Source organism: Scyliorhinus canicula, chromosome 16, assembly GCF_902713615.1.
Source record: "Scyliorhinus canicula chromosome 16, sScyCan1.1, whole genome shotgun sequence".
NCBI lineage: Eukaryota > Metazoa > Chordata > Chondrichthyes > Carcharhiniformes > Scyliorhinidae > Scyliorhinus > Scyliorhinus canicula.
In genome coordinates, this window is record NC_052161.1 from 122,002,773 (window position 1) to 122,019,716 (window position 16,944).

A 16,944-nucleotide genomic window follows, 5' to 3' on the forward strand; every position below is an offset into this window, starting at 1 on the left:
AGGCGGTTGTGCTAACCACTACGCCACCGTGCTGCCCAGTGGAATGAATACATAAGGAAACTTGAAGCAATATATTGGGTGCGTTCGAACAGCCTCGTCACCCAGATTCGGTGACGCAATGAGGCCATGCCTCTCACGAGATTTGCAATACTCGGAACACCTTACGAGATCCAACAAGCCAAAGTGCCAAGCTGGCATTTTTTAAGCACGTGCAATTGGGCCACGGTTGCCCACCATGGGTGTTGAGGGTGCTGGGAGGGTCCTCCTGTGTTGCGTTCGAGCTGGGGGGAGGTCAAGATTTTTCTTTGGGGGCCTCGGAGATCGGGACGGGGAGTTCCAGTGAGTGGAACAATGTGTTGTGTGCAGCCTCAGCCGCGCGTTTCCCGTTTAGGCCCCTTATTCAACACGAGTAGCGTTGAATAGCCACATGTTTCTCGGTACTGCGAGTGCCGGGAAACACACGGCTAACCGCGCTTGCAAGGGAACTTTGTTCCCTTTTGGGTAAATCGCACCCTGCAATCAACTGGGGCCAATCTGGATCAGCCACGGAACTATGAATTTCATCTGAGAAGTAGAGAAACCTAATGACAAAGCCATATCAAGTGATACAAAAAGGGACTTGAATATTGTTTCATAACTACCTTTGGTGTGATTTTGCATCAGACTCTTTAGTTACAAAGAGCACATCATCCAGATCAAAGATAAAGCTGTAACTTGGAATAACATTCTATGAAATCTGACTAACTTAAATTGTGCACTGATCAAACACTATGACGCCTGCAGCTCTGACTCTCTAACCCTGATTCATGCAGGGAGGACACAGGGCCTGAGGAAAGCAGTTTTGTATTTGGAAAATCTGTAATAACAGGTTTCACTCAGGTCCTGTTGAACTTAACAGTTCAAGAAGCAGTTTCGCTTATGGGTAACCAGCCTTAAACATCATGCTGCAGGTGGGAAACAAGGAGAGGAAGGAGGGAACAGAAAGTCCAGGAGTTAGGGAGAGATCGGAAGTTGCTGTTAGGGAGATTGGATGCTAGTTTTGGAGTGATCGTAGACAAGTGATGGTGTTTCAAGTTGGGGGGGTGCCTGCCCATGTGGCAGGAGGCAAGTTAATTTTGGGACTTGAGGAGCAGTGCTCCTACTCTTCCAGACCAACAAATAGTGTTGGAAAGGCAATTACCTGCCAGATCCAACAGTCTTCTCATCACTTCAGCTGCTGGGTTTTTCAAGGATCAGGAAATATCTCCAGCGGGTGTAAAATTTAAAATGGAGGGAAAATGTACGGCATGCAGCATTATTGCAATGTTTAAATAAATGACCTCCTTCCTGGGAGCAGGTTGACGACCTTACTCTTCTCCCACCTCCATTAAAACAAAATGTTGGCAGGTTTGAGATGGATTCGGTTTAGATTTGAAATTTTAATATCCCGCACGACCTAAACCCACCTGTTTATGGCAATTAAAAGTCATCTGTTTGTTTTTTGCCAACCAAGCATTTATCTGTTATGGTAACACAACACCAATGCAAACAAACTGTTCTCAGTGCTACTACTGTTACATTACTGGCTGCCTTAAACTTACCAAAGGAAATAATGCTTCCTTGCTGTCAACTGTTGCACTTTCAGACATGTAGATCAGCTGAAGCCAAGACAATGTGATGATCTTCACCCTTGATTGTTCCAGTTCCAGCTTTCTCAATTTACACAATTTCCTGAATTTTGTTCACCACGACTCAAGTGTGAAAAGAAAGACTTGTAGTTATGTAGCGTAGCTTTTATAAACCTTTCACAGCCATTGGACAACCCTACGCACTTTACAGCCACTTTTGAATTGCAGTAATTAAGGAAATAAATATGGCAGCCAGTTTGCACACAGCAAGCTCTCACAAACAGCAATCTGTTTCTTGTGATCTTGATTGAAGGATTAGTATTAACCAAGACTCAAGAAGAATGACCCTGCTCTTCATCGAAACAGTGCTCTGGATTCTTTTACACCGATGTAAGAAGGCAGCCAAAGCCTCGATTTAACATCTCATCCAAAACATGGTACATCCAGAGACTGAGAAAGACACATTTTTGGAAATCAAGGGTTACATAGAGTGGGTGGGAATGTAAAATTGAGGCAGAAGATCAGGGGCGGGATTCTGTGATCCTGAGACTAAGTGTTGACGCCGTCGGAAACGCCGTCGCATTTCTCGACTGCGTAAACAGGGCCTCAGGATCAGCAACACGGCACTGGAGCCTCCCTACTCCAATCACATATATCATGGATAAGGTCATCACTGATCATTTCCTTGTATTGGTTTCTACCCAGATTCACTTCCCTTCTTCCCATACCCACTTCTTTCAATATCCGACCTTGGAATACTTTTCCCCCAAGCCACTTACTCTACAATCTTAAACTCTAAGCTGTCTAACCTTTGATCTTTAATCATTATGATGCTCAACAGCTATTGATTTTCTAAATCAAACTTTTTCCCACCCTGGTCATTCTCCTAGTATATACCTCATGTCAGCTTCCTTCACCCTTAACTTGAATGTTTTTAGCGAACAACTGGCTTAATCATTTAGACCATTATTGAAATCTGCTTTCCGTCACTAAAATTGGATCACACAGGAGACAAAAATAGCACCCACCTTCTCATACAATATAATGACCGTTTAGCAGTAGGGTGAGATTTAAGGTAAGCCATCACAATTGAAGAATCAAAACTGTACCTTGGCACTTGCAAAAAATGAGCCCTGAACTCCAGAGCAGTGTTCAGAAGTTTTAAAAACTTATAATTTTTCTCATTCCTTTCTTTACAGTGAAATTTGTCATTGCCTACACGAACGGTAAGCAATTTCTTATTGTTTAATTCTTTTTATATAATTATATTAAGGAATGAATAATTACATTTGTTGTGTGGAGATGTACTGAATGTGTCTGTAGATCATCGCTTGACACTAGTATGCCAATTGCATCAGAAAACATGTTTTTACCCACATAAATTGCAACCAATACACAACCATGTTACCAGCATCTGAAGAGGAAAAACAAATCAGTCTCATGTACTTATGATCATAAGTTTTAATCTCTACATGACTGCTCAGCTCATTCACTTAGGAATAAAATGGTAGATGGTGCAAAATAGGCAGTATTGGATTTATTACCTGATATTAAATATCCTTGCATGAGACAGCTGATCCAGAATTGCCCGTTTTGTTCTACTGTCCAAGACTCTCTATATGTCGCGAAATAATGAAGCCGTTTTATAATAATTGGGGAAGGGATTCATTCTCGGCAAAGTACAAAATAGATGAAAGGGAATTGCCAGCCTATTCTACATCCTGCTTAGTTTTCTTTTCCATTGACTTTAATGTTCTATTGTTCAGACACCCTGGGCTAGTGCACAGTCAACTCCAGCCCCACAGACCCCAACACAAGTGAATTAAGCAATAATCTGAATAAAATCTACATAATCTTTGGCCTTTGACTGCCCACTAATGTACAGTCACTAGGTTTGTAAGTTGAAACACAATTAATGTTTATTTATAACAGAAATGAAGAAGAAATATGTAGTGATTATAACGGAAAAATGGTAAGCTAACCTGCCACCTTTTGACCGTCCAACCCTCTTCCCATACACACTCAAGTTAGACAGACGCAGAGGAGTGGGAAGGGCTGAAAATAATAGGGATTAAGGTAAAAAAAGATACTGGGGTCCTTGCTTTCGAAGTTGAATACTTTGCAGTAGGCTGTCCTCCCAGCTAGCTGAGTGATCAAAGCCACTGGCGTACTGTCAGTGATGGTCTCTTGGCAGCAACATTCATTCAGCACTCCCAAATGTAGCATTTCTTCTGGAGAGTCACTTTAACCTTTATCAAACTGGGCCTTCACTCAAAGGATCAGCCTCAAGTCTGTTTCTTTCTTAAGACTCTTTGTCTCACCTGAACCCAGTCTCCAACCTGAGTTTTGATCTTAATCGGTTTCTATTTTCGCCAAAATGACCTCCAGCCTTACTGAGGAAAGAACAGAGTTCTCTCATGGAATTCTCAGTTTTTTTACATCTCAGAAAGAGAAAATTAGAGATTTAGCTCCCAGCTCTGAACTCAAAGCAAAACTGAAAGAAAAAGCTGTCTTCCTGGGGAGAGATACATTCCAGAGAAATCAGAACTAATCAGCCTATTAGCAAAGCCCGGAAATCTGAGCCAGCCCATTGTCTGCCAGCCAAGTCCATCAAGTTAGCACTGGTGTCAGTCAAATAGTTCTGGAATCTGCTGGTTTGAAATGCAGACAGCTTCATGCAGACTGTCTTGCCTTGTGGTCACATATAATCTTCAGTTTACCCAACCCAGGCCTCTGCTCAAATTAAAGGTAAACCGTTGTGCCTTAAAGTCACTAATCATCCATGGTCATAAATTGTAATAGCAAAAATAACAGAAATTAAAAGGAGAAAACAAGGAACAAACAGGGTTTAAACAGGAGGATCCTTACACTATAAAAACATTTCCCCCAAAATATACTTTCTTCGTAAAATTTGTGAAACTACACTACAAAACCTTTCAAATTGAGTATTACAGGAAGTGTGATAAAATTCAACTTTTCTCGATACAGCATGATATTTGCAATACATATATGTACCATGTCAGGCATTAGCTGAGGGGTTCTACACAGTTATCAGATCCTTGATGTACTATGGTTGAGTTTCACATTGACCTTGGAAATTACCTTTTTTCTGAAAAGTATACATGCTATGCGTGGAACCTTGGTAAGCAAACACTACATGTTCTACCCGCCCACAGTGTTGCAAAGGATGGGTCTGGAAATGTTGCTGTGGAAACACATGGAAAAGTTTATGCAGAAAACACCTTTGACCTCAAGTCCATCAGATAGTTGTCCACTCATAATGTCTTCAAGACCCTCCAGGAAAAGGAGATGGTAGATCCTGTTGGATGGTCCCAGAACAGACTGTCATTGTCATTTGGCAGATTGCCTTACCACTAGAACTTTCAAAGCACCAAGACCTGGTCGGTGTTGAGAAAGGCTGTCCCCGCCGGATCTTTCCTACACACCTGGGGTCTGCATGTTACCCTTGAAGTGACTATTATGGGGAAGGAACCGTTGTCCACCTTCTTCAATATTCTGTAAAATTGGGTGCTGCTTTGCTGTACCCTGTCTATTGTGACTTCAATATAGTTAGTATCCAGGGAACAGCTTTCCCTACTTAACTGACCAAACTTACTCCCTAATTAGTGCTATGGTAAGGAAATATTTCATTGGGTCTAAGGCTTCAAGTGAGGTTCAAAGACCATTTAAAATTACAATTTGAATCTTGCTACAATAGAAGTTACAATTCTGACTAAGTTTTCAATTGCCCATTGAAATGGCAATAATCTTTGTGGTTTTGTCACTGCTCTTTAAACTAGTGAGCCAAGTTAAAGACTGATTCCTTCAAAATCAACTGTCCTTGTGTCCTTGCCCACCTTCACATGGCAGCATGTATGTATGGAAATGTGATTAAACTTCCCAATTAAATTGTCAAAATAAAATATCCACATAAGTTAAATAGTTAGAAACTAAAAGGCATTTCTACATTGCTAGTATAAAAATTTTAGTCGGCAGTTAGGTACTTTAGTAACTTGAGGAAGCCAGTGGTAGTAGAACAAGGATTTATTGAACTATGTACAATACTCTGCCCAAGGCAGTAACTCTCTCCCAATCCAACCCCTGTTGGGACAACCAACAACTGTGGGCCCTGCTTGGGCCGGCTTTTATGTGTAGTCTTTAATGAGCTCCAGCTGGGTGGCCACCACCTCCTACCTGGGAAGCTCATATCCCACAAGCCCTACGGGGAGATCGACAATGCTTTCCCAGTGGTCCTTGTGGGGGTTGTGACAGGTACCTTCAGTAAATTGCCACACATCATAATACATCCAGGACTGTTCACAGCCAAGGCCTCAATGCCACTGGGTTACAAGGAAAATTCAGCTAGGTTTTTTGCACTAGATCACTAGCCATATAGGGCGAAATTCTCCGACCCCCACGACGGGTCGGAGAATAGCGGGAGGGCCTTCCCGACATTTTTCCTGCCCTCCCGCTATTCTCCCCCCCCTCCCCGCCCAACTCCCGACACGAATCGTTGCCGCCGTTTTTTTTACGGCCGGCAGCGATTCACAGCTGTTCGATGGGCCGAAGTCCCAGCCCTTTACGCTGTTTTTACGAACGGCAAACAGACCTGGTCTGGCCGTTCGTAAAAACGGCGGGAACAACTCGCTTTTTATAACCATGGCACCGATTGGCACGGCAGTACCACGGCCGTGCCAAGGGTGCCATGGGCCCGCGATCGGTGCCCACCGATCGCGGGCAGCGGGCCCGATGCCCGCGCACTATTTGTCCTTCCGCCGCCCCGCAGTATCCATTCGCGGGGCGGCTGAGGGGCATCCCGGCCCGCGCATGCGCGGGTTTCGCGCAAATACGCGATGACGTCATCCGCGCATGCGCGGGTTGGAGTCTTCCAATCCGCGCATGCGCGGCTGACGTCATATGACGCGTCAGCCGGCGCTAACTCTGGCAAGCGGGCTTAACGAAATTCGTTAAGCCCGTGATGCCGGAGCTTGCGGCGTCGGGCTGCTAGCCCCGACCGGGGACCAGAATCGGTTCCCGGTCGGGAAGGGGCGCGCTGGCATCAAACCCGCCCGGGTTTGACGCCAGCCTTACGATTTCTCCCGTTTTGGGAGAATCGCGCCCATAATGTTTTTATGAGTAACAGAGGTGGACAGGATCAACTTTGCTTTTGAAACTTTCTACAATGGGTTGAATGGCCTCCTTTGCTTTAACAATTCTGTGATTCTGTGGTCCAATGACCTGCCACCACTTACTGAAAGGTGGAATCCACAACTCAACAAGCCAGCGTCTTTAAGATAGGAGAGAAGGAACTGACAAATGGAAGAGCATTAGCATTACTTCCATGGAGTGGAAATTATTGAGATCAAATCTGGTAAGAAATCAAAGTGATGTTATTTCTCTTTCTAGTTCCAGCGAATGCAATGAACCCCGATAGTGTTGTGGTGGCATACCAAAACATATCTGCCCCCGCTGGGTCGGAGGTGGTGCTGCAGTGCTACAGTCAGCGAATAGTCTGGACCCAGGACCGTTTGAAGGACCGTCAACGGGTGGCCCATTGGGACTGGTTCTCAATCAGCGGTGAATACAAGGTCGATCGTGTGCTTGATATGTTCTCAGCAGGGGATCAGCGGGTCTATAACAGCTACGACCAGGGACGGGTGATGATGTCGACCTCTGCATTCGCCAATGGAAACTTCTCTTTAGTGATAAAAGGTAAAAGCAAACTACTTTCTCGTTTTTATTTTAGCCATTTTTACTGAACGCAATTGGCACAACCAATGTAATAAAATGGAATGCAGCGATACAGCCTATCAATTACAATTTGAGTACAGTGACTTTGTCCATAGAATATGCTGGTGTGCAGTAGCACAGCCTAAAGAATTAGGTGGGTAGAGTGAGACAGCCTATAAAATATGATGGGGTCTATTGACATAGTCCGTACAATAATGTGCTGTAAGGAGGCACTTTATAGTGTACAGTGACAATGCCTACAGAGTAAGGTAGGGTGCAGAGGTATGCCTATAGAATATGGTAATGTACTGTAGCAACACCTATAGAATAAAGTGGGGTGAAAGGTACTGTCCAGAGAATAAGATGGACATCAAGAATGTTGAAGGAAATTAAGGATAAAAGAGGTAGGCTCATGACTAAAATTTTGACAGTTTCTTAACAGAGTAATGTTGTTTCAGTTAAGGCCAGAAACATGGGGCACGATTTACCGGCTATGTCGCACCAAATTTGGTTGAATCTTGCAAGAGGTTTTCGTGAGATTCGCGAACCTCGAAACATCTCTCGATATTCAATTCAATCTTGCAAGGCGTCACTATCTGGATCTTGCCCTCATTTAAATATGTTTGAACGGATTCTCCCTGTGCTCGGGGCCTCATGGCCATGGTTTGCAGGCCTCGTCAGGGCACCATTTAGTGCGGTCCACACAAATGTGGACTACTGCAACAGTAACTGGGGGGGGGTTTCCCAAGCCATAAGCGATTCCTGGGTGTAGGGCATTGGGCAAAGTGGAACCCTGGGACTCCCACTGGCACTTCCAGTTTGGCACATTGGCAGTGACACCCTGGCACTGCCAGGATGTCTGAATGGCGCTGGAAGTGCCAAGATGGCCAGACGCCAGGGGTGAGCCAGGATTGCCTTGCCCATAAGAGGTGGGGTGAGGTAAGTTGGGTGCAGTGAGGGGGTCCAGAGGCCACGGTGGGGTCGCTGAGTGGGGTGGAAAGATTGGGCCTCCATTACAATTGCCACCCCGATCCGAGAGTCGTCTTCTTGAACTGGAAAGTGCAGGAAATTATGTATGTGCGGCCTCAACAGGGTGTTCCTTGCTGAGGCCAAAAAAGCGGCAAAGTTCTATTGGATAGCAGGTTTTTTTCGGTGCTGCAGCGCCAAGAAACACCTCGCTAAACGTGCCCCAAACAGGACTCTGTTTTTGTCCCATTGAATCACCCCATAATTTTGAAAATTGCAGATCAATTTATTTAATCTGTAGTAGAGAAATACTGTGGCAAATGTGTACCATCAAAGTGAAGGAATAAAGGATTAATCAAAGACGCAGAGCATCCAATGTATATATTGGAATCTCTGAGGATGCCACAATGGATAGATAAGAGTAAAATGCTGGGTGTGACGAAGGCATTTGATAAAGTCCCTTCAAAGAGATTTGTGACTATATGAAGGATTCTTGAAGAAAGGAAAAGGTAAATTAGATGATAAATTATAACAAGTGATGAGCAGTGATCACGGCAGTGGTTCTATTGGACAGTTCTGACAGTGGGGTCAGTAAGGGGTCAGTCATGTGAACTGCTCACATTTGCCTGTATTTTTGGTAAAAGTATTAAAAGTAGAAAGTCACAGTTTACAGATGATACCAAGTATGTGGAAAAGCAGGATGTCAAAAGGATTGATTAAATTCTGAGTAATCATAAAGGCAGATAAGTCAAATATTTTATCCATGTTTATCAATTTGTATAAAGTAACAGACATATTTATAAATTTGAATTGTTTTTGTAAAATTCAAAAATATTTTTGAATTTTATGCTCATCAAACTGATTCTTATCTACTCAATGGAGATTTCCCCATCTAGTACCAAAACCACATATTTCTGTGTTACCTATGGAAAGGGTTAGACTTCTGTGTCACTCGATAGAGACAATCCATCCAACCGCCCTTGCTGCGATCCCCTTTTTTCTTGCCTACAAAGTCAAGCCTCTACCCAGACTCCCAAGGTTGTGAACTTGCATATTTCTCTTGTTTCTTGCTTGTCTCCCCTCATGCACAGTCTTAGCTTATCCTGTCCGCCTCCTGCTCTCAATCCTATTCCGACTTAACGGCTGATCACTCAATTTGCCTTCCTGCTCAAATTTTAGTTGACATAAATAGTTCCCTCACCTATATAGTGTTGCCCTCCATTTCAAAATGTCCATCACCATTTCCCTCTCAAAAAAAATCCCTCAATTCCTTTGGCCGTGCAAGCTACCATCCATCACCAAATTCTCCTTACCTTTTAAAGTCCCTGAATATGTAGCCATCTCCTGAATTCCTTCCTTTTCTGCAATTCCATGTTTGAATCTCTCCAATTAAGTTTCTGTCCCTAGTACAGCACTGAAGCAGCCTGAATCAAAGTCACAAATGATATCCTCTGTGAATTTGACCATGATTCACTATCCCTTCTCATCCTCCTCAACCTGTTTTTAGCTGATATGGTCAACCACAGCATCCTCGTCCAACACCATTTTTCTGTTATCCAGCTGAGTTGAACAGCCGTTGCTTGATTCCACTGATTCCTCTCTGATTGTAGCCAAAGTTCCGTCACACATGCTTTCCTTTCCACCCCTGCGCTCTTAGCTCTGTCACCCATCAAGTATTTTGCCTTGGCCCTCTGTTCTTTTTCATGATCTTTGGTACCATTATTCGAAAATATGTCTGCTGATGACACCAAGCTTTCCCTCCACCACCTCTTTTGATTCTATACTTTCTCTGTTGTTGCACTGTGTGTCTGACCTTTATGTCTTCGTGAACCACAAATTCCTCCTGTTAACAATTGCAAAGATTGAAGCCACCATATTCAGCCTCCACCACAAACTCTGTACCTCTGCCAATGATTATCCTGAGCCTGTACCCCCACTTCCTATCTATAAATCAATCCATGATTCACTCTAATACTTTCCCATGAACTCTCTGACCCTTATCTTGCATATGAACCTTATTCTTATTGAATGCCATTTGGAAATGCAAATATCTACTAGCTCTCCTTTATCTATCATACAGGTTAGATCTTTCAAAAACTCTAATAAATTTGTCAAACATAATTTCTCTTTTGTAAAGCCATGCTGACTCTGTTGAATCATGTAATAATTTTCTCAGTATGTTGTTAATATTTTCTTGATAATAGACTCTAGTATTTTCCCAGAAACGGATGTCAGGCTTTCTGGCTGTAGTTCCCTATTTTCACTCTCTCTCCTTTCCTGAATAGTGGTGTTCCAACTTCCAATCTACTAGGAGCATCTAGAATTGAGTGAATTTTGGAAAATCATAACCAGTGCATCCATAATCTCTACAGCTACCTCTTTCAGAACCTTGGGTTATAGACCATCAGGTCCTGGAGATTTGCCAGCTTTTAGTCATAGTAACATCAGGGCAGGATTAGGCCATTTGACCCTTTGAGCCTTCTCCACCATCCAATAAGATCGTGGTTGATCTGGCTATGGTCTCAGCTCCACTTTCCTGTCTGCCCCCGTAAACCTTGACCCCCTTGCCTAACAAAAATCTGTCTAACTCTGATTTGAATAAATTCAAAGAGCCAGCCTCCATTACTTTCTGGGGAAGAGAATTCCAGACATCATCGCCCTTTGGAAGAAAAAGTTTCTCCTCATCTCTGCCTTAAAAGGAACACCGCTTATTGTTAAACTATGTTCCTGTGGTGAATGTATTGCTGTAACAATTCACCATATGATTATCTGTATTACGCTGTTGCCCATGTGTGCAGGCAGGCACTGTTCTAGTTGATTAAAGCCACAGTTTACTTCTACTTCTGGTTTCGTGTGAATTGATGGTCGCATCAATTTAATCAACTACAACGCCAATGTGGAATCGGCCCTCGAACCTGACCAACTGGAACTCGATCCGCAGGCCGCGGAGGCGAAAGAGATGTTTTCGCACTAGCTCCGCTGTTTCAAGGCCTACCTCGCCGCCTCCTCCTCGCCTTCCACCTCCGACGAACAGAAGCTGAGTCTCCTCCACGCACGGGTGAGCCATCGAATCTCTGTTCAACTCGAGGAAGCCTCCACCTACGCAGACGCCCTCGCGATGCTAGAGCGCCTCTACCTAAGGCCCGTGAATGAGGTATACGTGTGGCACCTCCTCACCATTCACCACCAGCGTTCCGGGTAATCACTGGAAGAGTACCTACGTGACCTCAAGTCCTTGCACAAAGCTGCAATTACCAGGTCGTTAAGGCCATCCAACATATGAACCTCACCCTCTGAGACACCTACGTGGCTGGAGTCAGGTCCAACTACGTGAGACAGCGCCTACTCGAAAAAGGTGCCTGAGACATGGAAGAGACGGTAAAATTAGCCTCCTCTCTGGAAGTAGCATTCCAAAGCCTTAACGCGTTCGCGTCCGATCATACAACCCCCTCGTGGACCCCTGACCAAAGAATACCCCAGGCCTGAGCCGCGCAGCAGCCCGCTCACCATGGGGGGCTACCCTGTTATTTCTGCAGCCAGCCTCAATATCCCAGGCAACGCTGCCTGGCCCGGGACGCAAACTGCAGTAACTGCGGGAGAAAAGGAAATTTTGCTAAAGTTTGCCTAGCCAGGTCCAAAAACTCTAAATCGCAGGCCCGACCCTCGGACTCACAGACCTGCAGATCCCGCAGCGTGTCTGCCGGCTCCGCCCGCCCCCGGACGCGTCATCGGCCTCGCGTTGTCCGTGGGGGCAGCCATCTCCAAGCCCGTACAACACATGCGACTCACGGGGCCGCCATCTTGGCCATCCTCGCCCACGTGGCCCACCACGTGCGATTCATGGGGGCCGCCATCTTGGATGCCATTTTCCTCACCGCCTGACACGTGCGACCGACGGGGGCCGCCATCTTAGCCGCCATCTGAAACGCCGCCCGACACATGTGACCAACGGTGGCAGCCATCTTGGGACCGCCCCAGCACCTTCGACTACACCAGCTACCCCCAATTCTGTGCGGTCACCCTTAACCAGTCGCGACCCAAACACCTCCAGAGCTCTACGGTGACCGTCCGGGTAAACGGACACAAAACGCCCTGTCTCTTCTATTTCGGGAGCACAGAGAGCTTCATTCATCCGGACATGCTAAAACGCAGCTTGCTCCCAATCTTCCCAGCACATCAAATCATCTCCCTCGCCTCCGGGTCGCACTCGGTGCAGGTCCGAGGGTGCACTACCACATCCCTCGCAATACAGGGCACCGAGTACGGCAATTTTAAATTAGATGAACTCCCCGACCTCTACGCTCCTCTTCTTTGGGACTGGATTTCCAATGTAACCTCAGGAGCCTCACCCTGAAGTTCGGCGGGCCCCTACCCCCACTTACCATATGTAGCCTCGTGACCCTAAAGGTTGACCCTCCCCTGCTCTTCGTAAACCTCACCGCCACTGCACGGCTTTTGAGGCAGACGGCCGCCTCTTCCACTTCCTCCGGGTCCCCTTTGGCATCATGAACGGGGTCTCGGTTTTCCAAAGAATGATGGACCGAATGGTGGACCAGTACGGGCTGCGGGCCACATTTCCGTACTTGGACGATGTCACCATCTGCGGCCATGAACAGCAGGACCACGATGCCAACCTCCAGAGATTTCTCCAAACTGGAGAACCCTTAACCTCACTTACAACAAGGAGAAATGCGTTTTCCGCATGACTAGACTAGCCATCCTCGGCTACGACGTGGAAAACGGGGTCCTAGGACCCGACCCAGACTGTTTGCGCCCCCTCCTGCAACTCCCCCTTCCCCGCTGCCCCAAGGCCCTGAAAAGGTGCCTCGGGTTCTTTTCATATTACGTCCAGTGGGCCCCCAACTATGCGGACAAAGCCCGCCCACTAATCAAGGCCACCATCTTCCCACTGGCGGCTGAGGCCCGCCAGGCCTTCAGCTGCATCAAGGCGGATATTGCCAAAGCCGCGATGCACGCGGTGGACGAGTCCGTCCCCTTCCAGGAGGAGAGCGACGCATCAGAGGTCGCCTTCGCCGCTACCCTCAATCAGGCAGGCAGGCCTGTAGCTTTTTTCACGAACCCTCACCACCTCCGAAATTCGACACTCCTCAGTCGAAAAGGAGGCCCAAGGCATTGTTGAAGCCGTGCGGCACTGGAGGCACTATCTCACTGGTAGGAGGTTTACCCTCGTCACCGGCCAACGATTGGTAGCCTTCAGGTTCGACAATACGCAGCGGGGCAAAATCAAGAATGATAAGATCTTGAGGTGGTGGATCAAACTCTCCACCTATAATTACGATATAGTATATCCTCCTGGGAAGCTCAACGAGCCCGCAGATGCCCTGCCCCGCGGCACAGGCGCCAGCACGCAGGACGACCGACTCCGGGCTATCTACGATGACCTCTGCCACCTGGGGGTCACCCGGCTTCTCCATTACATCAAGCCCCACAACCTGCCCTACTCCACCTAGGAGGTCAGGGCCATGACCAGGGACTGCTCGATCTGCACGGAGTGCAAGCCGCACTTCTATCGACCTGATAAGGCCCACCTGGTAAAGGCATTCCGGCCCTTTGAGCGTCTTAGTATCGATTTCAAAAGGCCCCTCCCCTCCAACAACCGCAACACATATTTCCTCAACATCATCGACGAGTTTTCCCGCTTCCCCACTGCAATCCCTTGCCCCGACATGACCGCGGCCACCGTGATTAAAGCCCTACATAGTGTCTTCACCCTGTTTGATTTCCCCACGTACGTCCACAGTGACCAAGGCTCTTCGTTCATGAGCGACGAACTGTGTCAGTACCTGCTCAGCAAAGGCATCGCCTCGAGCAGGACTATCAGTTATACCCCAGGGGAAACGGGCAGGTGGAGAGGGAGAACGCGACGGTCTGGAAAACCGTCCTCCTGGCCCTATGGTCTAGGAATCTCCTGGTCTCCCACTGGAAGGAGGTTCTCCCCGACGCACTCCACTCTATTAGGTCCCTACTTTGAACGGCCACAAATGAGACCCCTCATGACCGCCTATTTGTTTCCCCCAGGAAATCCACGTCAGGGGCCTCGCTTCCGTCCTGGCTGAAGGCACCGGGGCCCGTCCTGCTCCGCAAGCACAAGAGGAGCCATAAGTCCGACCCCCTGGTCGAGAGAGTCCAGCTCCTACACTCCAACCCCCAGTACGCATACATCGAACACCCTGACGGCCGACAGGATATGGTCTCCCTCCGGGACCTGGCACGTGCAGGTTCCACTACCACTGCCACCCCATCTTACCCCGCCCAACCTACGCTGACCAGCACCCCGCCCCTACATGGCACCCGCAACCCCTCCAGCCCCCATTCCCCCTTCACCGACCCACAAGAATGAAGCTCCAGAAGACACGCTCCCGGAGTCCACGTCGGTACCCGCACCAACGACTTCACTACCGATGCCAGCACGGACGAGTTCGACGCCCAGGCCAACGGTGACACCAGAGCTTCAGCGTTCACAGCGCACAATCCGTGCTCCGGACAGGCTGAACTTGTGAACCCTTCACCCCCGCCGGACTTCATTTTTTTAACAGGGGGTGAATGTGGTGAATGTATTGCTGTAGCAATTCACCATATGATTATCTGTATTACGCTGTTGCCCATGTGTGCAGGCAGGCACTGTTCTAGTTGATTAAAGCCACAGTTTACTTCTACTCCTGGTTTCGTGTGAATTGATGGTCACATCAGTCCCCTAGTTTTAGTCTCCCCAGAAGAGAAAACATCCTCCAGGTATTCACTCTATCAAGTCTACTCTGGATTTTATATGTTTCAGTAAGATCACCTCTCATTCTTCTAAACTCCAGTCGGTATTGTTACCACTGGACCCCAGAAGAGGTCCCCCAAATCTGTTATCCTCGATGAGATCCCTCAATTTGTTAAATTCCAGGTGGGATACCCCCCAAATTGTTTTTCCCACAGGTGAAGAGGGATGAACTGGCTCCCTTTCTTTATTCAACCCCTTGGGTTGGTCGCAACAAGATTACTACTCCCAATATATTTATATTTTTAAAGGAGCCAAATTAACCAGGCTTTCTTAACTTAACGAAGGAGTGAGTTTATTCACTACTAAACGTGAGGAATATACTAACACACATGCATATATAGTCACACAGGTTAGAGATGAGAACTGAGTCCCAAACTGTTAAAAATAAGGGGCTGAATTATTCGCCGTCTGGATTCTCCATTTTGCTGGCAGCCCGGGATTTCTCGACGGTGTGGGCCTGCCCCACAATGGGAAACACTATTGATCGGCCGGCGAAACGGAGAATCCCGATGACGTGCCGTACCAGAAGAAACCTGCCCAAGATACAATCAGTCTTTGACTTGTCTGGAAGGGGTAGATGACGGAACATTCTGGTTGTTTTAGATTTGTGATTCCAGTAGCGCTGACTTCAACAGTTGAATAGTTGGTTTTGAGATTGTAGCATCCTGCAACTTAGCTGAGAAGTTGTCTGGCTTTTTCAGCTGTAGGTTTCCTGACTTGGCTTGTTTTGCAACCAGAAGGAGAGTGTTGCCTGCAAACCTTTACAGGGGTATCTGCTGCTATCTTTCTCTTGTGCCACACATAATGATACACCCAGCACGAGTTCACATTGCACTTGGCTCTTATCCCAGCCTCTTGTATGTTCCTGGAATGCACAAACTGGTCTAGGACATTCCTGCAGAGGTGATAATCAGCTTCCTGCTTTATCTGCACAGGAAATGGCAATTCATTTTTATATGGCTTTTGTGCCTTTGATCTATCTGTCTTTCTCTTAGTATCACCTATCCGGAGCAATTCAGGCAGTTACTCAATTTGCATCCCAAAATTTACATCCACAGCCGTCCTTTTAAAACCACATGTCTTATTAAAAGTCCAATATGTCCTTAGTAATTCATGGTTTTCCTTAATCTTCATGACAGTGTGGGCCCAACCTGTTAAATCTTTCTTCATAAAGCAATTCCTTTATCCCAGGCATGAGTACAGTAAACCTTCTCTGAACTGCTTCTGAAGGGATTATCTTTTTTTAAATAAGGAGCCCGAAACTATGCACAGTACTCCAGATGTGGGGCAGGATTCTCCATTGGCTATCGCCGAAATCGGGAAACGGATTGGGCAAAAAATAGGGTCCGACAGCAAAATCGTGGGAGGTGCCGATTTGATGTCAAATTGCAATTCTCTGTCACCTCGACAACGGGGTCAATGCGGTCCGGAACACATGTACAGTAAACATTATTTGCATATCATTAGCGGGCTTGCCCCGGTATTCTCTGGGGCTCCGCGATTCTCCGCCTGCTATGAGGCGAGTTCCTGACAGCGGTTCACTTACGTTTTAAAAATCGTGAAACTGCCGTCGTGGCTGCTGAGGGAGAGAGATGGGGTATGGAAAGTGTCCAACATCGCCAAAGTTTTCTGAAAGTTGTGCCGCTGGCCCGGGGGACTTCTGCCAGTGCCGGGGGAGTAGCAGGGAGTGGCCAGGAGGTGGGCTGTGGGATCAGGGTGGATGGACATGGAACTCCATTGCCGTAGCCAGAAAGGCAGCCATGCAGCTGAGCTGCGCACACCGCTGACAGCCCACTTTGAACTTAGGAAAACAGATCATATAGGTGTCCCCCCAGGCCACCCCCCCTAGGTTTC

General features: G+C 46.9%; 1 protein-coding gene across 8 annotated transcripts in view; it reads left to right on the forward strand.

The window, feature by feature from the left end:
• Positions 1-16,944, forward strand: part of LOC119950783 (matrix remodeling-associated protein 8-like) — a 120,542-nt gene that overhangs the window by 38,641 nt on the left and 64,957 nt on the right. For all 8 annotated transcript variants that reach the window (XM_038773563.1, XM_038773564.1, XM_038773561.1 and 5 more), the window contains 2 exons: positions 2,807-2,833; positions 7,014-7,319. In XM_038773563.1, coding sequence (XP_038629491.1) covers positions 7,028-7,319 — 292 coding nt within the window. In that variant the 5' untranslated portion in view covers positions 2,807-2,833; positions 7,014-7,027. The remainder of the gene's footprint in view (positions 1-2,806; positions 2,834-7,013; positions 7,320-16,944) is intronic.